The 23,578-nt window shown below is 44.0% G+C and overlaps 1 protein-coding gene across 3 annotated transcripts in view; it reads right to left on the reverse strand.

Annotated features, from left to right (window-relative positions):
- Positions 1–2,657: 2,657 nt before the first annotated feature.
- The window catches only part of LOC147029968 (endoplasmic reticulum aminopeptidase 1-like), a 93,225-nt gene continuing 72,304 nt past the window's right edge, over positions 2,658–23,578 (reverse strand). For all 3 annotated transcript variants that reach the window (XM_085873533.1, XM_085873532.1, XM_085873531.1), the window contains 7 exons: positions 17,554–17,734; positions 17,216–17,366; positions 16,261–16,442; positions 11,322–11,486; positions 10,830–10,973; positions 6,227–6,308; positions 2,658–6,104 (listed from right to left, as the gene is read on the reverse strand). In XM_085873533.1, the coding sequence (XP_085729659.1) occupies positions 5,958–6,104; positions 6,227–6,308; positions 10,830–10,973; positions 11,322–11,486; positions 16,261–16,442; positions 17,216–17,366; positions 17,554–17,734 (1,052 nt within the window). In that variant the 3' untranslated portion in view covers positions 2,658–5,957. The remainder of the gene's footprint in view (positions 6,105–6,226; positions 6,309–10,829; positions 10,974–11,321; positions 11,487–16,260; positions 16,443–17,215; positions 17,367–17,553; positions 17,735–23,578) is intronic.

Raw genomic sequence — 23,578 nt, forward strand, 5'->3', positions numbered from 1 at the left:
CGCAGGTTGGTCGGTGGTCTTTCTGTCTTCTACCGACTCCTCTCCAGCCTTGCCCCCCCTGCTCTCTCTGCGATTTGTCCCAACCACATTTCCACAGGGCGCTCAAGGTCCGCCAACAACCCCCTTCTGGTAAAACTACCAAAATCACGAATCACTGCTCATCTTCACTCTTTCATTCCTCTTTTTTCCCGCCTTTGGAATAAACTTCCTCACTCTATTCTTTCCCATTCTTCCCTCCAGGCTTTCAAAACAGCTGTTCACCACCACCTCTTATCTTCCCCCATCCAAATCCTCGATCTTTTCTACCCCCGATAATCCACCCAAGCCCACTTCCTTCAATTCTCCTGCTTTCCTTCCTGAAAGTCCCTGTAATGTCCATCTTCTCCTCGCCATGTTCCCCGTCCCATCCCCATCCCTCTCCCTTCCACAGTTCACCCGTGTCTGTTCCCCAATGTTTTGTCCCTTCCACTCCCACCCCTCTTGTCTCATGCCTCCTTGCTGTGAGTTGTGTGTTAGCTCTCATACGAGCCTCGACCAAGGTATACAAAAAAAAAAAAAAAAAAAAAAATGTGGATAGATAGCTCCTCTCTCCTTGTTTAATGGGTAATTAAATGTTCATGTGCTGCGGAGTTATTTTGATAGTCAGGGTTTTCTTTTATTTTTACACCACCAACATCGTCTGCAACAACACCAGCATCACCCTCACCTTCACCTCGCTCTGACCGACGCCATTGCCGACGTGCATGCATAAAATTTGTCGACGAGCTTGGTGTACTACGACGTATGCCAGCGTGCTCTTAACGTATACAAAACTTACCCATAACGTATTCGCCAAATTTTTCATACGCTGGCTAAAACGTCAAGGTGTGACAGGGGCTTCACACATTTTTCCAACGGAAACCCCCTGAGGAAGGGGGGATGAAGTAGCTACATTCTCCATCGTGTGAGCCTTTGTCCTCCTGTCAAGTTTGGTTGAGATTGGATAAGTAACAACAAAATGCATCATGGTCAAAGAAAGTCAAAAGTCAAATTGCATATTTTAGTATGATAATATAATAGGTATGGTTGTCAAGTCAGTAAACATTTATTTATGGTGGTGTTGTCATATTTACATGTGGTTGTGGTATTTTTACATTAGTAATTTACATCAAGTTTTGAATCCTGCTTCACCACTTCATGGTAGCATATTTTGAATAGCCTCCAGCAAAAAGGCAGTGCACAATTATGAATCATGTTTGTTTTGTCAAGAAGCAACAGACACCCAGAATGTCAAGCCATGTCCGAATTGGACAAATTAACACTTTTTTTTTTTCACAGTCGTAACTGCTGCTGAGGTAAATCAAGAAGTTTACATTTTGAAATTTGGCTCAGGTTAAGAGATTCTCGGTTATGGCATGTGCAGAAATTAAATAAAGCCATGAACACTGGCATTTCCAGGTGTTTTATAAGCATTGCAATGTATCCAGCGATTCACAGCTATGATGAACAGGCATTTGATAATGAGTGAGGAAAGTGAAAAAAGAAAAAGAAAAGAACTTTATCATTTAGAAATTGTTGCAGCTTGTTCCAAGTCAAGGCATGGTTGAGCAAGTCAAAAAAAATGGCAAATTAAGACAGTGAGGGACAGCAAGGTGACCAAGGATAACACTGCCCTGTTGAAGGGTAATTAAATAAGGCCATCATCTTCAAAAGGGGTGTTGCAATTAACCCAAACACCCAGTTTTTATACATGCACTACCTTGGAGATGCCCAAGTATGCACGCAAAGTTTGGGGCCATTCGGTTTCATGGTTTTGGAGTTTTGGAGGAGATGGACAGACTGACTGACACACACTAACATTTATTCGTACTGGTGGGCCCTCTTTGTCCGATGGACCAAATTTTCATTGGTCTTCACAGCCTTGTTGCATACCCACCTGCTGTACTGCTTGAGTATTAGCTTGCCTTTCACCAAGTCCAGATGTACTTGGGGCCCACGCAGGGATTATATGTTCATTATTATTGCCATATGATACTACTATTCTTATTATTGTTGTAAATATTATTCGTTTTAACATATGCCTTGCTACAATGTGATCATTGTTTTTGTTATTTATTTTGTAATGAGAATGCCATGCAATGGTAGGACGTATCAAGCTGATTTATATACCGAAACATGGCATGCATTTAAAACATGGGAATTCTAATGAATTTTTTTTAGAGTTAATTAGCCTAATCAACTCAGGAGGTCATGACGATCATTTTGGTGTATTACATTCCAAATCAGAACGCTCTAGTACAACTCAACAAAAGATACACACACGTTGGCTTAACAGTTTGGTGGCTGGCTTAAGACTAGGGTGTTGAGTTCAAGCCCCCGTGAGGCCGTTGAATTAACACCAAGTAGATTTGACTCAGCCTGTCATCCTTTCAAGGTTGGCAAAATGAGCATCAATGTGCTGGTAACAGGGGCATTGCATCAGCAGTACAGCCATGTCCTCAGCCAATGATGCTACTCGCACACAAAGGAGAAGGAGAGGGTGAATGTAAGGATGGATGGACGGACTGACAATCCTCAAAATATAAGCCTCCAACAAGGCAAATCCCACAGAAGAGACAACTGAATGCAGCTATATCCATCGTTCATGCAAGCAAAACAGAATAATCATCTGGCATGAGGACTTTTTAAGTGCCTTTAATGTGTCCGTTTCAGTGGCACATTGAAACAATCCCTGCTATAAAATAGCCAGGCAGACGATTGACATATTCAAAAATACAACAGCTCATCAACATATATTCATTCAATCATTTGCATAAGTTTGCCCTGATACAGTGAAAGCCAGCATTGGCAAAATAAAGAGAAAATGAAAATGATATGTATCACATCGCCACTAATGTATGAACCATGCACTGGCAAAAATCCCTCAATGTATTCAAACAAATAAACTCTCCATGAAAAATTTCCCACCCAAGGCATCAAATGAAAGGTCACTGTGGGTTCAGAAAGAGAATATCATAAACAATCAGGGGATGCCGATGCATACATAAACAGCAATATGATTTTCAAAGCTTTTGACTATATTTTCAGACTTTGCCCCACCAGATATCCCTCTTGTTGTCGGTAATGGAATAGAGGCACATGTGACAGAACAAAAATTTTTGTTCCAACAACCCTTAATTTTGCTTTTCACCATTAACTGGAACCAAAATGTCAACACATTTGTCACATTACCATACTGTGGTATAGCAGACTGATCAGAAAGAAATTATAGAGGACTCGCATAACATCACCACTGTAAGGTGATAAAAGTGCATGCAGTTCCAAACATGAGCCAAATACAGCAAAGTCCAACAAACATGGAAAAGCAAAATAAAAACAAGCAAAAAGGCAAAACCATAATAATTCCAGTAGGCAAGCTTCAATAGAGAATAATGACTTTTGCTGTTCTGAAGTGGGGGTTCTTTTCTTGTATAGCCTCTGGAACAATCATGATATTTCTAAAATATCTATTTAAAGGCTCTTGAGAGTGGAAAGATCTCAAACTGACAAAAAAGCAACGACTTATAAATTAATGTTAAATGAAAACCATGGCGAGCAATGTTTTTTTTTTTTTCCCCACTTTTTGGCTTCTTCTCATGTAACAAAAAAAGAAAAGAATAGGCAAAACACTGAACTTTTGATTAAAAAAAAATAAAATAATAATAAAGCATTATCTATCTGACCTACAGTAGGATTTTTTTTTTAAAACCTGAGCACAACTGGTACACTGCCCACAAAAAAAAAAAACAAGAAGTGAAATTACAGAAAAATATATGTGCGTACACACCACAGACATACAAACATGAATACTCTGCACATGGCTGTACTCTTCAACAAAAACCCAGCAGACAGCACGCAGAATTATATCCCACTAGTACAACACCTGTTAGCAAATGTCACAAATCAGTGGATTACCAGTCAAGCCCTTCTTCCAAATAAACCCCATATGAAAGAAAGGAAAATGAATGGCATTCAAAACCAATGAAAAGCTTTATGCCAAAAAAAATATATAATGACATTTAACCACCACCCACCGACGTTTCTAAAGGACTCATCGGTTCGAGTACATTCCATGATGCATTTGGCAGGCAGGTCGCATCACTCGTCACGTGCATAGGAGTTATGACCGTGGATTTGTTGAAGAAAAACAAAAACGAAAGTAAAGAAGAAGTGAAGGAAAATGGCAAGGAAATGTGGAAGCAAAATAAAGTAGGGGAGAGCAGGATGAAAGTTTTCACTTCGGAGAGACATGTGCCGTTTTTGCTTTGTTTCTTTCTTGTATCTGAGTGCAACTCAAGGGCTGTTAACTTCAAAATAGGCTTCTATAACACTCATGATCTTTGTCTAACTGACTGCAAGAGTGCACTTTTTAATGAAGAAAATGATCCCACCATTAAATTACAAAAGACAGAAATAATTCTTGTTATAATTCAAATTGCACTGGGCAAGTCAACTGGCATGCTTTTAAAGGGCTCCGATGAAAATGAAGAATCACCATCACCAAATATATTCAATTGTTATCCCCATTTGGATTGCATTGCTCAATTCAATGTGCAAGAAGCCTCCTCCATAACCCATCAACAGTCCTCCATCAGCAAGAAAATCACAGAATCTCCATATACATCCAGATAACTCATTTTCTCACCCACATGCCAACTTCTCTATCCATTACCCTCTGATTTAGGACTCCTCCTTCCCCTGATACAACTGCATAGTTTCACATGGCCAAACCCCAAAAAGTATGTATTGTACCACAATACAAGTTATTCACTGCATAGCAACAAAACTGGCCTTACCACCAACAAGCAGCATTTTCGTAATGAATCGATCATCGAGACAAAAAAATTACCTACAGGCACTCCTCGCTATACACGCTCCCAGTTAACGCATTTTTGCTGATACGCAATGAATAAAGTAATGAACTCTTTTCACTATACACCACATATTTTCGCTAATACGCATATTTTTTCATGTCTAAAGGGGCAGCGTATGTGCTCTCGAGGACGACAGAAGATCATTGTTCCATTGTAAAGCGAAGGGTGCGAATATAATACAGTACCATTGCATCGTAAAGTAATTAAATCGGACGGGTTCCATAAAACTCCAAAACAGTCACCAACCCCGACAGCAGTGCGTGAACCTCCATCACCAACCTCAGAAAGCCTACCACTAATGCAGATATCTTCAGACACAAGGAGTCAGGCAGTCCTGCCTCAATGCCACAATAATCCCCCCATTCCCTCCAAACACATCCCCAGGCTGACACGCAATCTCTTCTCCTATCATTGGTGAGTCCAGTACTCTTTCTTCTTCTTCTTCAACTTTGATGTATCTATGGTGGGTATTCATTCAATTATACATGTTGTGATGTTCTGTATTGATTTACCAATTTATTATGCATTTTGCATAGAGTTACGTTCGGTTAGGTAAGGTGTCCGAACATCAGCCCCCCAGGAATGCATCTTCGATTTATAACACGATGTCTGTGGGAAAATCTTTTTTGCTTTCTGCATTTTTGCTACACACACGACTTTCGTGAAACGCATCTAGTTCGTATAGCGAGGAGTGACAGTAAAATCTTACGTGTGCTTTTTATCCATGCCAAACAAAGCTTTTAAGTGATCTGCAGATTTATTTATTCAGACAAAATTTGGAATGCGTGCTGGTTTCATGCTCCCCTCACTCCTACTTCTTCCTCTCCTGAACCCTCCCCACTCCCCACCCACTCCCGACCACCGAGAATGAAAAATTAAAACCGAGCAAGCACCAATTCTACAACAATGAATCATATCCCACTTACGAAATCTTATGCACACTGAGCCTGGCCCTTTTTTGCTAACAAACACTCTGATGTGATCAGAAATAATCTTTTAATAGCATCTATCATTATGCTGTCCATCAATTCAAAGAGCAGTCTTACTCTCTGTGCAGTTTAACTTCTACATGTGTTCCTCCAAGCTATCCAACCATGCCATAATCTGTTGTCGGATGCTATCAATACGCATCTGATTGATTTCCACCAATTCAATAGCGGCAGCAACTGATCGCATCTCCGCACGCCGCTCCGTAGTGAAGAAAGCCTGCACCTGCGTCACGAGCATGCAAGTGGATTACAGTATTGGTGAACAAAAAACAGACGTGCAATGTCTTTGCAACAATTTTTATGTAATAACTCTTTATATAATACCAAATGCATTTTGGATCCCACCTTGTCTACATGTTCCGGTTTGGAGAAGCTCTTGGTGGTGGATGAAACTATCCGGGAAAGTGTAAAGGATCCAAGGCGAAACCTGGGAGACACCACCAAATGCATTTCTCCCCCAAAATAAAACAAATGAACCAAAGAAATGACAAAAATGAAGTGCAAACCTTGCATGGGTAATCTATACTTATAAATATTTGTGTGTGTGTGTGTGTGTGTGTGTGTGTGTGTGTGTGTGTGTCAGTGTGTGTCAGTGTGTGTCTCCTCCATAACAACAAACGAATAAAAACTAGCAGCATGAAACTTTGCATGCATACAAAGAAAACTCCAAGGAAGTGCATGACTGGAAATTGGGTATTTGGGTTAATTAAAAAACCCCTTTCGAAGATAATTCACGGTCTTATTTAATTATATCCTTCATCAGGTGATCCTCAGCCACCTTGCTCTCTGGGGTCTTAAGGCGTTTCCTGGGTAACCTCGCTGGGGTCTGAAACTGCCACCATGTTTTTTGGCCTGCTCAACCACGCTTTGACTTGGAAAAGACTGCAACAATTTCTTAACGATAAAGTTGTTTTTTTATTTTTACTTTTCTCATTCATATTATTGAATGCCTGTTCAACAAAGCTACCATTTACTGTATACAGTGCTTTTGTAAGTACTATAGTTTTCAAATTAGCAGCTTGAAGTGATTTCAAGCATTATATGATAAGATTTCCCCCAATCTACTCTCAAGGACTGATTAAAGTACATCATCAAAATTATTTCGGTTTTGAGGATCGGATATCGTCCAGACCAAATATATGTCGAAATTTGTTGTGAAATCTGATAAATTAAAGAAATAACAAGTCATACAACTAAGCCGATATACCTATTTACTTTAAGCAAGCAAGTGCTTAAGCCACTTGCGGAGCGCCCATTGTCGATAGCCGTACCATGCTACGTCATTCTGAGCCACGTCACCCCGAACGAGCGGCTCGTGCTCCGTCACCCCGAGCGAGCGGATCGTGCTCCGTCACCCCGAGCGAGCGGATCGTGCTCCGTCACCCCGAGCGAGCGGATCGTGCTCCGTCACCCCGAGCGAGCGGATCGTGCTCCGTCACCCCGAGCGAGCGGATCGTGCTCCGTCACCCCGAGCGAGCGGATCGTGCTCCGTCACCCCGAGCGAGCGGATCGTGCTCCGTCACCCCGAGCGAGCGGATCGTGCTCCGTCACCCCGAGCGAGCGGATCGTGCTCCGTCACCCCGAGCGAGCGGATCGTGCTCTATCACCCATCTGAAATACAACCTGATTTCAGAGCCATTTACCATATTAACGCGTTATATAAATTATTTCCGAACCAAATGTTTTTTTTTTTCCACCCGTCACATACAGCTGTTTGTAAAAAATAAAGCTTCTGAACATATCCCTGAAACGTCTTCATAATGCAACATTGTTTTTTCTTTTGAAAGCAACTCAAGGTTTCACAGTGACTCCAACCTGCCTATTCCCGAAAAAATTTCCGATATCGGCCAAGCACGTGTGTGCTGTCTGCGGGCGCAACCAGGCAGTGACCGCCTGTGGGCGTGACCGGGCGGTGCCTGTCTCCGGCCGTGTCACGCCGGTATTTATGTCTTTATGGAAGTTTGTCTCCGGACATGTCTGGACAGAAGTTTGTCTCCAGACCGCGTTTATCACATGATCGGTAGAAAATGGATTTCAGACATCATTTTGTTTCCATCTTCACTGTAATTCTATGCAGAATTATTTTGATGAAATAGTACGAATCGTAATTTACGCTCCACCGCACATCTGCCTTCCCTTCCCCCCACACCCCTCCACGCTCCTCCTCCCTCCCCCTCTCTCTCCCCCACCCCTCTCTCTCCCTCTACCCCCCTCTTTTTCTCCATCACCCCTTTAGTATTATCATCAGCGACTCGTAATATTGTTACGGTTGTGGAAATTCGCATTACACCATAAAGGGTCCTCAGGTGAGATATCGATAAGTTCATGTGTAGTTAGCCCACACCTGTTGTTTAGAGGGAATATGTGTGATTCATCCAGGCTGTGACGCTTTGAGTTTGCCATTTTTCTTTCTCTATTGTTATTTTGGACCATTAAGCCACCAACAACTCAAAAACCACCACCCTTGCCTCTTTACCTCCACAACTCCATCCCGCAAACATCGCTTCATTGCCATTCCCAAACGACGCCCACCAACCACCACAGCAAACCCCCCACCACCTTTGCCTATCTCCTTCTACAACCATCGACCACACCACCAATCAACACCAAACGTCGTGCTGTCCAGGGCCCGTTCGGTAATTGATGCCAAACGTGTCGAGCCACGGGTACGAATGCGTTCCTCTCAGGGAGAAATTCGGATCAGGAAGGCTTCACGCCCCCTTTTTCTCTGTCCAATGGGCGAGCGTTGGGCGGTATGGCCCTGCCTCCAAGCACGATGAATGTGGATTCTTCACGGGAGAGAATTCGGATCAAAAGAGGCTCACGCCCCTTTTTGCCACACCAATGGCTGAACAGAGGGTGGCGTGGCCCCACCTCCAATCACGTTTTGATCCTAATATTTGCATATAGGCTCCTCCTCCGGTCTATAAAGACGCGAGCACAAGGTGACTCGCGCGGTTGCGGTTTGAGCTGGGCGAGTGAAGACGGGAGTTCGGGTCGAGTGAAGACGGGCGGCTGGTCAAGTGAAGACGGAGGTCATCATCGAGGTTGTCGTGTGGGGGTTGCTCGTCTCGTCGTTGGTGCCGTCTCGTCATGGGATTCAAGCCAGCCAGCCATTCCACTCGCTCGACCCTGAGCATCGACAATCCCCCCCCCCATCCACGCTGAGATAGTGCCGATGGCCCCGTTCCTTCCCCACCCTAACCGTGGTGCCGACCCAACCGTGCTGGCGCGAAGCACGCCGGAGAGGGCTCACCGACCACGCCAGGGGCACGGAGTCGGGGCGCAGACATTGCGGCTTGCCCGCCATCGCGTCACGAGGACGTGGGTAAGATCTTTTCGGTCTCGTGGAGCTGGCCGCTCCTCCAGGCTCCACGCACATTTGGCCACAGACCTGTCTGCCTCCTTGCCTGTGAGGGTGGCTTTCGTTTCCTTTGCTTTTGAATGAATGCTGTGGCGCCGTCCAACCAGTATAATTATTTAAGTGTTGTAAATAATTATAGTCGGTAGTAGTGCTTTTGCTTTTGTTGCATTTTGTGTCCTTGCATTACTGCCTTACGTGCTTGTCTGTGTGTGTGTGTAATAAAGTGCTTGCTTGTTGAACTGTTTCCCGTTTCGTTGCGTCTTTTTCCCTTATTTGAAAGCTCCATCTTGCATCACGTAAGGGATTGGTAGTGGGTTTAAAACACCCGATAAATAATCTGAACCGTCAAGATAACTCCGCTCGGTTATCCCTGCAGCACCGAACGAGCCGCTTAAGAACGAGCTGCTTAAGCGGTTCGTGTCCGGAGTCGACCTGCGGCGTGGTACAACTCCTTGGTACGCTACTCGCGCGGGTACTTAGGTATATCGACATTCGGCGATTCACCTTATTTTGCATGGGTAGAATGCGGACTGGGTTGTGAGGTTAAACCCCCACCCGTGGCTAGCTCCTTGGCGGTAGTTCCAAGAGGGTCACGACTGAATTGTCCGTTCCGGTGGGCGACGCGTCGCGATTCGAGTTACGTGGCCGATCGCACGCCGGACGGGCCAGAATTCGCAACAATATCATAGCGTCACGTTTCGTGTTTCTTACCACCTCTGAGTCATAGCTAATCACTGCAAGATCCTTGAGTCTGCCATTGACACCAACTTTCCTCATCCTCCCTGCCTGCACTGTTGTTTCAGGTGTTCACGTAATCCATTGCAGCATCCACTGAATTAATAAATACAGGGTCTGAGCGAATGTAAAGTATGGTAAATGGAAGAGACACTGACTGCTCGCAGAAAATAAATGGTAAACCCATGGTTTGATCCCAATGACCAAATTAATCTGCGAGTACACAAAGGCCAATGTTGCTGTTGCCAATCATCTTAGAATGTGCCAAAACCAACTTTCAAAACAAAAATCTCCCTACATAGCCCTTCCATGTTCATGCACTGATGTCACAGCCACACCAATATTTCCATTAACCCCAATGAGTTTGTCCACTTGCTCTATCATGAGTGATTTCACGAGTACCCCTGGCATGGGAGAGGGTGGGTTGGGGTAGTGAAATTTTTCACAACACCAATGGTGAAAATTTTGTCTCAATCCGACAAGTGGTTGCGGAGAAAAACACGAAAGTTCTGTGTGGACAAACAAACAAACAAACAAACAAACAGACCCAAACGCAATACCCTCTCCTTCAGCAAGGGTAAAAATCAAATTGCATTGGGTTGGCCTGTTGATGTTTTCAACTGAACCCCAGCTCATGAAACAGTGTATCCAGATTAAAACCCCATTTACCCACATGTGTTTGTCCATTATCTAATAATGTAATTAATGTAAAAGTACAATGATGCCAACTAAAGTCTGTCATCTGTGGTCTATTTACAAGATCCTCAATGAGCATGAGATAAATGTAGGAGGAAAAAAAAACCCCCCAAAAAAGCCATTTAAGTTTGAGGAAGATGCTGTGAAACTCACTTTTCCACAAGAAAATCCCAGTTTTGCCTCATAAAATCCCAGGCGTCAAGTGTTCCGTTGGGAGATGTCACAGCCATGGTGACAATTAGAGTCGGTAGGTCCTGGGTTTTAATCATTTGTTCATCCAGTGCAGCTTTCAACAACCTGAGTGAGAGATAAACAATTATTTACCTTTTACCACCGATATATATATATATATATATATATATATATATATATATATATATATATATATATATATATATATATATATATATATATATATATATATATATATCTCCCACCTCTCTCTCTCACCTCTCTCCATTTTTGCTGGAAATTTAAGAAATGACCACCCAACTTAAACACCTCACAGTTGGTTAAAACAAAAAAAGATATTAGCAAGTCCATCCTACATCTGTCAAATCAAACACAATTCACTCAAATTAAAAATTCAACAATTATCGCAGCCCGATTCCAAACACAGGATCCCCATTGGCATCAAATCCATACCACTGTCTTTGTGTAGCATTCGGTGTCGAGGCGAGTGCGTGCAGGAGGTTATATCGCTCAGAGCTATTGCTCTCATTTCGGTATCGATTCAAGAGGAAATCAAAGGTTCCAGGCACTGAACGTATAGCTTCTGTGTACACGGCCACAAGGACATCTGCTGGCACACTGCACATGGCATACAGGAAAAGGAAAAGAAATAAATAAATGCATATCAGTAATTAGCCACTGAAGCTTCACTACTCATGAATTGGTTTTGATTAAAGCACCAAGACAAAGGCTTAAATAAATATTTTGAAATAATTCAATGAGCAGGTAACCTCATGATGAGGAGCTCTTTGAACTGGCATCCCTAAGACTGTAGGTTCAAATGCACCTCAATGCAGCAGTATCAGAATTTGCATGTTATGCTTTTGTAAAAAAAAAAACATGCTCATCACTAAATTATCAGATTTGCTTGCTATGTAGAAGGGAGTAGGAGGTGTAGAAAGGCACCCCCATATGCCCCTTACACCTCCCCCCCATTCTCACCTCCACACTCCCCCCCCCCAATCTCTCTCGCTCACACCTCTTTCCCCTGTTCCTCCCTTTGTCTACTCATTCCATCTCTGTTCTTTTTCGTTTTCTTGCTCCTCCTCTGCCTCTCTACCAACATGTCACTCATGACATTTCACCCAAAGCAATATGTCGCACATGACGTGCACACCTCTGTCAAATCGGCATTCCCCAATCCCAGCACGTCAGTGATGACGTCATTTGTGGATATCTTTTCACCAACACCCACCTAATTGCCTCTCTTTTTCTGACGAAGGATAAGGCCCGAAATGTCAGCTTCTCTTCTCTCCACGGCAGATCAATCACCATTTAACATATTTTATTTCCTCTTTTACTACCCACGCAGATCACGAATTTTGTGTTAATAAAGATTAGCGATTACATTCTTACTATAAAATGAGCCATAGAGTCATCATTTATGTGTGAAAGACTGGGTTCGAGTCATGAGTTTTTTCACGTTAACCTCATGCAGAAATATTATATTGTTGTGGTTGAGGAAATTCGCAAACCACCATTCAGGTCCCGTAGGTAAGATATCTCTGTAAGTACATGTGTAGTTAACCCCAAACCCGTTGTTTAGAGGGAATAAATGTCATTCATTCGGGCTGCGACCCTTTAAGATAGCCGTTTTTCTGTTCTATCTTTATTTTGAACCAACCACATCTCAACCGCCATCACACAACAACCACCAACCGCAACGCCGCTTCACAACAACAACAACGCCAACAGCCACGGCCTTTACCTTCACAACCCACTCTCGCAACAATCGCATCACCGCCATTCCAAGCGTCGCCATGGCCATCACCGCCACAATAAACCCTCCACCACCTTCGCCTCTCCTTCTGCGGCCATTCCCGCACCGCTTGTAAACGCCGAGCGTCAGTCTGTCCTGGCCTCGTGCGGGACGCGCGCCGAGCCTCGGGTGCAAAAAGCGGCCTTTCCGAGGGGAAGTCGGATCAGGAATGATTCACGCCCACTTCCGATCCGTCCAATCATTAAGCGCGGGGCGATTTGGCCCCACCTCCAGGCGCGTCGGAGTAGAATCGCTATATGCAAATTCGAGGATCAGGAATAATTCACGCCCACTTTTCCTCCGTCCAATGGGCGAGCGTGGCTCCGCCCCCGAGCCCATCCTGATCCGGAAATCTGCATATGGGTTCTCCTGTCGCACTATAAAGCGCCGAGCGCGGGGCGAATTGTCAGAGTTTCTGTTTCGGGCTCGGGCGAGTTGTGGCGGCGGCGAAGTGTGGCAGCAGCAGTCAAGACGGGTCTGGAGGAGAGTCGGTCTGTCGGGGAGCTGCAGAGAGGAGAAGCCGGGAACGCGGTCGAGGGCGCAGTGGAGTCGCTCGTCGCGGGACCCAAGCAAGCCAGCTATCCTCTTTCCCCAGAGCATCAACAACCCCCCCCTGTTTCCCCCCCCCCCCCCGTGCTGAGATAATGCGAAAAGGAGGCCCCGTTCCCACCCCATTCCAGGCAGTGCCAGCGAGGCCCGCGGAGGAGCGCGGAGTCGGGGCGCCGCCGCCATTTTGCGGCTCATCACAAGACGGGTAGGCTCTGCCCGGTCTCGCGCCCACAGACCACGTCTGCCCCCTTGTAGTTGAGGGTGGCCCCCTTTTCTTTTGATTTTGAGTATATGTGTTGTCGGCGCCGTCTGTAAAGTAAAACTGTGTAAGTGTTGCCGTGTGCTCGCGTAGTCGGTAGTAGATCTGCATTGTGTTTCTTTTGTTGCAATTGCTTTTGGTGCATAATTGTTGTGTTTCTTTTACATTTGCTTTTGGTGCATAATTGTTGTAATTGTATATGTGTGCTTTCCGTTTGCCGCGGAATAAATGTGCCTTATGTTGAACTGTTTTTCCCGTTTCGCTTCGTCTTTTCTTTAATTGAATCTCCATCTTACTTCACGTAAAGGGTTGGTCGTGGGCTAAATACGCCCAATAATTAATCGGAACCGTCGAGGTTGACGATAACACCGCTCGGTTATCCCGATAGTACGGAACGGGTCGCTTAAAGTGGCCCGTGTCCGAAGTCGACCTGCGGCGATGTGCGATCACCCGGTCTACCCTCCGTGTGGGTACTTCGGTAGGTCGAATTTGGCGAGCAACCCTATTCCACGCGGGGGGCCGATTGGCACGATCGTGGTGAGGCCGAAAGGCCCACCCGTGACTAGTTCCTGGCGTTGGTCCGAGAGGGTCACGACGGAATTGTCCGTCTGGTGGGCGACGTGCCGCGATTCGAGTTACGTGGCCGCTCTCACGCCGGCGGGCGCGAATTCGCAACAATTATATATATATATATATATATATATATATATATATATATATATATATATATATATATATATATATATATATATATATATATTATATATATCACACACACACACGCACTCTCTCTCTCACCCATAATTGCAAGGAATTACCAATCAGCTCTTCACCTAATTAATTACCCAAGGTGGTGAGGATTATCAAGTAAATTAACTCCTGCCATGCTCTTCTAGCTGAAGAAAGCTGCATAAAGCAACCAAGAAAAGCTAAATAAAGGTAAGTCCTCTGCTGTTTCAAACTCTACCTGAGTTCCCCTACAGCTACAGACATTCACAAATGGCACATACATGAGAATCCCAATGCTATATGGCCCCCTGAGCCACCAGATCGGTTTCATCAATTGTTGGTGAGTCATCGCTCAGATAAAAAAAATAATTAATAATTGAAGCATCTCAGGAAACAATTCAACAAAATGCTAGAAGGAAAATTGCCCAGGATTTGACAAGTTGTAAAGTGGTCCTCTCCATGAAGATAGTGAAAACTAGAACAGCACTCGGCAGAGCATATACCTCCACCCAGCTGAACAGCTTACGTTTTGTATCTTACTGATGGGACAGATCTGCATCCGGACCTGAACCAAATACGAATCGGCTTGTTCTTGTCACGTACCCAACTCATTCACAAGTTTCGTCCAAATCCATCCATAACTTCTGAAATATGCTATTTTCATTTTTGGCCCCATCTCTCAATGGTGAAGAATAATTTTAAGAATTTTAAAATTCTCGTATCTGGATTCAGATCTTCACCAAAAAAATTGAATGACTTTGTCCTTGTTACACACACACACACACACACACACACACACACACACACACACACACACACACACACACACACACACACACACACACACACACACACACACACAACCCGTCCACCAAGTTTCATCCAAATCTGTCCATAACGTTTTGAGATACCGTGCTACATATATTTTCTGGTGCAATCAATGGTTAAGAATCACTTTAAAATTATAGTATCTGGATATTCAGCAAAATCTAATCAATCCGTCCTTGTCGCACACCAAACCTGTCCACCAAATTTCATCCAAATCCGTCCACAACGTTTTGAGATATTCTGCTCACAGACAAACAGGTGTGAATACATAACCTCCACCACCGGTGAGCCAAATCTAATAACTCTGCCAAAGAAAAATGCTGATAAAGCAAAACAAAAGGCATGAATAATCCTGACTATAATTCACGGACCAGTGTTTGTTTGTATGTTTGTCGTGCTACTCCTACAGTTCTGGGCTGATTACATCCGAACTTCCTACATAGGGTCAGCATGACCCCAATTAGTGCATCACGGTGTTTTGATCTTTGCCGGTGGTCTTGGGATGGGGAGGGAGGGAACGCAAATTCTCCATGTAAATTTGTAGTGTAGCGCCACCTCAAGAGGGTATTACAAGTCCCTACCATTTACAGTCTGTATTCCGATCCCACATTTTCCAGTTCAGCGAGGTGATTTGAATTATATAAACAGGAGGTATGTTTTTGCTCCATGCACACAACCAAGGTTTTTTTTTTGGCCTATATAGAGCTGTCAGTTGCCTATGCACTACCCAAATAAAGGTATGTGTCAGAAGAACGTGTGTTGCATGCTTGGAACAAGATCGCCTGTATAGCAGGTACTCAGCTCGTAATCACAAAATGACAACTTTATAAGAATTAGATAAATATAACATGGTGATAACACGGATCTTCCTGTTTTGTATAACCCCACAATTCCACAAATCATCTTCTGTAAAGCACAATTTGATCAGCATGTGTTAATCGTTAATTGGCTGGAGAGCTCATTTGGAGGCTGGAGAGCGCTACACTACACTGAATGGGGGAGGGGGAAATGAAAAAAAAATCCAATTATTTGAGTAAGACAACTGCAAAAGCAGGTAAGAAAGCAATCGTAAGGTAAAAATTTATCTCTGCACAATTTCAAAACAAAACAAAACAAGTAAACAAAGAAAAACAAACGATTAAAAATGCTTTGCTTGCATTCACATTTTCAAATAAACTCAAATGATGTATTTTAGGATGCATGTTAATGCAAAGCTTTTTTAACCCCACCTTGCATTATACAGTTTCCAATTGGAATAGAGGGAAAGGGCTTTTTCAGTAGCGTTTTCTGAACCATAGCGGCAAAGCAGTGGGAATGAATATTCCTGCAACAGTCTTTGCAGCACAGTCTCAGATGAGTTCCAAGAAAATGAAGTGTTAAAAATCGGAGTGGAGATATTCAGGATGTATTTCTGCAGAAATAAGTGGTGCAAGAAGAATTGAACACACAAAAACATGGTAGTTTCACTCTTCCATCAAATGAATAGAAACATACCCAATCTATAAAATCATGTCGTAAAGGCAGGGGGGGGAGGGGGTCGGTAGGGGAAGGGAAATAAATAACTAAATAAATAAATAAAAGACTTTCAGTACAAGATGAATGATACAAACTAACAATAATTTAACTCATTTACTTACATGGGTATAATTTTTAAAACAAAGGATGAGTGTCAACAAGGACCAAAAATACAGTTGTAGGTTTTTAATGAAATAAACATTCGTGAAGACTAAACTATAGCTGAGTGCACAAACAGTACATGTTGTCAAAGCAAGGAGATACTTTGCTTTTGATAAATATTGGTATTTATACTGAGCTGATATAAAAATGTACATTTTGCATTTCTGGCCACTTTTTGCACACACTTATTAAATTTTGACCGTTTTTTCGTCCCCCCCCCCCCCCCTCCAAGCTAGAACAATCAGAGTTATTGTTGAAAATGACAACATTGAAAGAAACTCAGCATCGAGGAACCACAATAGCATGACTTAAAAAAAAACTTCAGAGAATAACCTTATCCTTGTACATTGTCAAACTCCTGCAGGAATATGCTAATTTATCTGCATGAAGGTCAACATTCAAACCTGAAAGTTTCAGGTCTGAGGAACACACCGAAATGTAACTATTAAAAGCTATCCAGGTGGTCAATATTTCTACAAAAGCAAGTCAATTATTAAAATTAATTACCTGGAGATTATGGCTTTCAGCACCATAGAATGCCAGGAGGTCATTTAGTACACCAAGGTTTCTTAAAGCCGAATGCCATGGAACAAATGACGTCTCAGCTGGCAGGTATCGAGTCAGTGAAAGTGGCACCGAATAATTCAAAATACCAGAGCTGAGGGTGGCAGAGATACAAAATAGCAGAGATAATGGTACAAAAATGAATAAACATTTTTTTTTTAATAAAAAAGCTGAAAAACTACTGCATGGACCACAGGCTTTGAGAGAAAAAAAGTAAGCATATCATCCCAACACAATGAGGAAGTAGCCCGTGCAAAAGGTAGTGACAAAGCGGAACATACTATGCAAGCATGAAGGCACTGTGCAACAGCACCGCACGCTGAGAAGAGCCAAACACCGTATGGTCTTCCATAAGTTGCTTCTGCAGTGCATTCCAGTTGGCCCCATCATAGTTGACCAAGTAGAAGCCACAATGAGCTTCATCAAGGAGGAACCATGTCACATCACCAATGGGAAGTTCGTCTAGAAGTGGTACAATTGGGGCGGAAAGTAGTGGGGACATGATGATGCATATATTTCACATGTATGCACTGTGAACGTTTAATTAAAATTGTGGAACAAAGGAATTGAGCGATTTCCATTAAAAATAAAAAATAGACACCATACCATGTCACGGAAAAAAGCAACCGCAGTTGAAGACGTTTGGATAGATCAAATATCGTAATTGTACATTTTGGATCACCATCGTTGACAAATGTTGTAAAGGTTCATTAAATACATTATTTAGGCCTAAGTCACATTTGCTCTACGGCGAGGATACGGCGACCGTACGCCCTCTGAATTGACAGAAACGTGCGGCGGCCGCAGAGTTTCTGCGGTGGCCTCATCGTGGCCCTACACCGTTTGGCTATCTTTTACAGGCCGTAGGGGTCGCCGTGGAATTATAACGCGGAGTTATTACTTTTTTTCATTTCTACGTTCGCCGTAGCAATTCAACAAGTCTAAACAAAATAACTGGTAAAAAAAAATAAAAAAATAAAAAAATAACCCATTCGTTACCATCCATCTGGCTGCACGTTCGCCTTAGGGCCCCCCTGCGATCGCCTTGTGTCTGCCTTGAAAATTCTATGGCCACCACAGGAACGCCCTAAGGTCACCGTGCGACATCAAATCAAAGACCGTACGGCAACCCCACGTTTTCGGTCTCCACAATTTATAAATACGCTGTGCAGCTCCCCGAAAAATAAAAACATATGTGACTGCTACATTGTGTGACCGTGGAAATACTGCGGCTGCCGTATAATTGCTAGTGGCCGTAGATTTTGGAGACCCCACGGCCGCCGTGGCAAATGTGGCCTTGGCCTTATGAGCCAATGAGAGGTCTTTTTCAACTTTAGCATTTTTAGCTCACCTAGACTTTAGGCCAGTGAGCTCATGTGATTGAACAGTGTCCGTCGGTGAGTGAGCGAGTGTGTCAGTCAGTCCGTAAACACTTCAGTCATTATCGCTTGAACCAAACACACGATTTTGATGAAACTTGGCCACAACATTCATATATGATGCCAAATGAAGGTGTATCGACCGTATCAAAATCTGCACTCATTACAGTGGTCTTCAGGGTGGGGAGGTGGGTTTACCCTACAAGATAGGTATTTGCTCTCTTCTCTGAAACTACACACACAATTTCAATTAAACTTGATCACAACCATCATCACCCATACTAAAGTTTGTTCACAGCATTATTTAAAATAAAATAAATTTAAAAAATCAGGTTCTGAGTGGGTCTGAGGGTGGTTTGAGTGACTGTTGCTCTGGATCCAGGTGAGCTTCAGGATGTGCTGCCCTATTTTTATTGTACCAATGAAGGAAATCATCATTGTCTCGTTTGCAAATATAAACAACTTGAGCGACAAGATAAGTAGTTCCAAACAGCTTAAAAGGCATCTCCACAAACCTAAACACTGTACACAAAAAGGTGTGTGGCATGATTTTTGCATTGTTTTATTTCAATTTGTAGAAAAATTGAGATATATATATATATATATATATATATATATATATATATATATATATATATATATATATATATATATATATATATATATATATATATATATTCATTACAAAACCATTCAAGCTAACTTTGGTGGCAGAGGTAAAAATAACGTTACTTTTGTAAATAAATATGTTTTCGCTTCTTTACTTCTGCTATTACACCAAAGATGAACGGATGTTATGTTTTCACCCACCTGTCTGTTTGGATGTGAGCAGGATATTTCAGAAAGGTGTGCACGGATATGGACAAAATTTAGTGGACAGCATGGGTGTGTGACAAGGACGAATTGATTATATTTTGGTGAAGATACAGATCTGGATACCAGAATTTTATAGGTGATTCTTCATCATTGAGAGATGGGGCCAAAAACGATATGAGGCACGATATCTAAAATAGTTGTGGACAAATGACAAAACTTGGTGGATGAGTTTGGTCGGTGACAAGAACAAACAGTAGATTTTGGGTTCAGGTCCAGATCCAGATCCAGATCCAGATCTCAGCCTATCAGTGGGATACAAAACGTAGACCGTTCAGCTTTGCAGAGGTATGCACTCTTCCGAGTGCCCTGGTTCCCCATGCAAACTGATATTCAACTTAACAGCCACTTCTCTGATTTACAGGTGGAATGAACTCTGATTGACCAAGCCATTCCATTGAAGAGGTGACTTGCATTCACATGCACGACTGAGATTAGGGTGTTCTGATAATGTCACATCACTAATCTTGGTTCTTTTCGGTATTTTCTCTTTTAACCCTTTTTAAAAGTAACCAATTAGCGATCCAATTTTTATGGTACTTCATTGTGGTGAATGGAAGGTCGTGACGTGTGATCACATGATGCCCGGCTCGAGCACAGAAGAGATAAAGCTGAGGGTCGGCTCGGCCGCGGGGTTTTGTCCCTGGGGCATTGCCATTGTATGTCGCCGGCTCACTTGGTGCTCATTGAATGGTTAGAACACTGATTGATATATAATACTGATTTATTTTGCGGTGATTAGTTGCGCGTGTGTACCTTACTGCTTGTACTCCATACTGCGTTTGTATTTCCTGGTGTGCCCGTAGAAGCGGCTCCAATCAAATGGAATAAAGCCTAAACTCTGAAGGTTCTTCTCTCGCTTTCATTTCAATTGATTCCATTTGGTTTTCTCGGCTCTCTCAACCAACGATGGACAAGATCTACAAACCAGAGAGGTTCGACGCAGACCCAAACGCGACTGACGCAGAAATGAAATGGTCGCATTGGTTCTGTTCCTTCTCACACTATCTGACCATCATCGAGGAGGGAGCTGACAAATTTGCCGCTCTCGTGAATCATGTCTCACCCAGCGTGTACAGGCTCTTCTCGGAGTGCGACACTTACGAAGCAGCGATCGACGTGCTGCAGGCGCTCTACGTGAAGCGCAAGAACGAGGTATACATACGACATCTTCTCAACACACGCAAGCAAGCAGCTGGGGAGACAATCGATCAGTTCCTGCAAGCTCTGAATCAGCTGGGAAAAGACGGCAGCTTCCGGGCCGTAAGCGCCGAGGAACACCGAAAGGAAGCGACACAGGAGGCATTCATCCAAGGACTCAGATCAGCCCACATATGGCAACGCTTACTAGAGAAAGCACAACCCACTCTTGACAAGGTAGTCGATCAGGCTCGAGCGATGGATACGGCTCAGCAGCAATCTGAGTCATTTGGGACACCGATGCTGCTAATGAACGCTGCGACGATGGGAACCCAAGGAACCCCACTGGCACAGACACAGCCAGACATAGGGGATGGAGAAACACCCGAGGAGCCGGATACCCAGGCCACGTCAAACTCCTCAGCAACTGCTCCGGTTGGTAAATGCTTCTTTTGTGGGTACAAAAGGCACCCTCGTCAAAAATGCCCCGCCAGAGATGCCACATGCATGAATTGCGACAAGAAAGGGCATTATGCCAGGGTATGTAAATCTACTCTAAGGAGAAATAAACCCACTTCTGCGGCTCTCTACTCGCAAAATAAATTAACTGCAGCCTCCCCGGGGAATCTATCCAAGGCTATCATCAACGTACGAATTAACAGGCATATGGCTGAGGCACTGATTGATACCGGTAGCTCTGAAAGTTTCGTCAACAGCTCGCTAGTGAAGGGCAGGAAATGGATAATCCACCCGACAGACAATACGGTATGCATGGCCGCCACCTCACTACAATCCCGCGTACGAGGGTACTGCAATGTTGAATTGGACGTAAAAGGGTACACGCATCGGGATGTAAGGGTACTGGTGCTTCGTGATTTGTGCGCAGACGTAATTCTGGGTCATAATGTCCTCAAGCAGCACACGAGCGTCGAAATACCCTTTGGAGGAAATAAACCTCGTCTAATTTTAAATGCGTTGACCACCGCGGAGGTGACGTCCCCCCAGCTGTTCGCTAACCTGTCGCCGGTCTGCAAACCGATAGCGATCAAATCGCGGCGATATACCACTGCTGACATGAATTTCATCACTTCAGAAACCAAGCGATTACTGGAAGAAGGAATTATAGAACCGAGCGATTCGCCATGGCGCGCACAGGTGTTAGTAACCAGCAGTCAGAACCATAAGAAACGAATGGTTGTCGATTATTCCCAAACGGTCAATCGCTTTACCCAACTCGATGCCTACCCCCTGCCGCGCATAGACGAGATGGTCGAACGCGTGGCCAATTATAAGGTATTCAGCACCATCGACTTGCGAAGCGCCTATCACCAAATTCCCATCCGAGAGGAAGACAAACCTTACACCGCATTCCAGGCAGGGAGGCGCCTCTACCAGTTCAGAAGGATACCATTCGGTGTCACGAATGGAGTAGCTTGCTTCCAACGAGTTATGGACGACATCATTTCAGATGAAAACCTCAAAGACACTTTTGTTTACGTGGACAATGTCACAGTGTGCGATAGGGATCAGGGGGAACATGATATGAATCTGGACAGATTCTTGAGCATTGCTAGAAAATATAATCTGACTCTCAACTATGAGAAATGCATATTCTCGGCAAGGTCAATTGACCTTCTCGGCTACACAATAGCCGACGGCACAGTCGCCTGATCCTGAGCACGATTGCGCCCGCTCCGTGAGCTACCACCACCTCAGGACCTGCAGACGATGCGCCGGGTGATCGGCATGTTTGCTTACTATGCGAGATGGATTTCGCAATACTCCGAGAAAATACATCCCCTAGTGCATTGCAAAAACTTTCCACCAGATGCCGCTGTTGTGACAGCTTTCCACAACCTCAAAGATGATATCAGTAATTCCGTGGTTTTATCGATCGATAGCTCGGTGCCCTTTGTGGTGGAGACCGACGCTTCAGATCACGCCATAGCTGCTACGCTTAATCAGTCTGGGAGACCCGTCGCGTTCTTCTCGAGAACTCTCTCTGGAAGCGAGCAGAGACACTCAGCGATAGAGAAGGAAGCGTACGCCATCGTCGAAGCGCTGCGCAAATGGAGACATTATTTGCTGGGAAACCACTTCACGCTCGTTACGGACCAACGATCCGTGGCATTCATGTTTGATGGGAAAAATAACGGGAAAATTAAGAATGAAAAAATTATGAGATGGCGGATAGACCCTAGCTTGCTATAGTTACGACATTGTTTACCGGCCCGGGAGGAAAACCCTGCTGCAGACACCTTCTCGCGGGTCTACTGCTCGGCGGTAATCAGTCAGGCTTTGCAAGACCTCCATGTGTCTCTTTGCCACCCGGTGTAACCAGAATGGCACATTTCGTACGCAGACAGAACCTGCCCTATTCTATTGAAGATATTAAACAAATGAATGCTTCATGCCCTGTTTGTGCTGAACTAAAACCCAGATTCTATGGTGCGGCTCCTGGCAGACTGATCAAGGCCACTTCTCCCTTCGAGAGACTAAACATTGACTTCAAAGGGCCCCTGCCAACCGAGACAGACAACAGATACATATTCACTGTTGTTGATAAGTATTCAAGGTTCCCTTTCGCGTTTCCGTGCTCGGATATGACCTCGGGCACTGTCGTGAAATGTCTGTCTGACCTCTTCGCTATGTTTGGGAAACCTTCGTACATACATTCAGACAGAGGGCCGTGTTTCATGTCGGCCGGGCTAAAACAGTTCCTATTAGAGCACGGCATAGCAACTAGTCGAACGACGGGTTACAACCCACAGGGTAATGGTCAGGTGGAACGTTATAATGGAGTTATTTGGAAAGCCGTAACTCTGGCGTTGAAATCAAGAGGACTGGGCCCCGAGCGGTGGGAGGTTACCCTTCTCGACGCTCTGAATTCCATACTCTCTTTGCTCTGCACGTC

The sequence above is a fragment of the Eptatretus burgeri genome, chromosome 3 (assembly GCF_056783735.1).
Source record: "Eptatretus burgeri isolate ZD-2024b chromosome 3, Ebu_testis_v1, whole genome shotgun sequence".
Taxonomy (NCBI): Eukaryota; Metazoa; Chordata; class Myxini; order Myxiniformes; family Myxinidae; genus Eptatretus; species Eptatretus burgeri.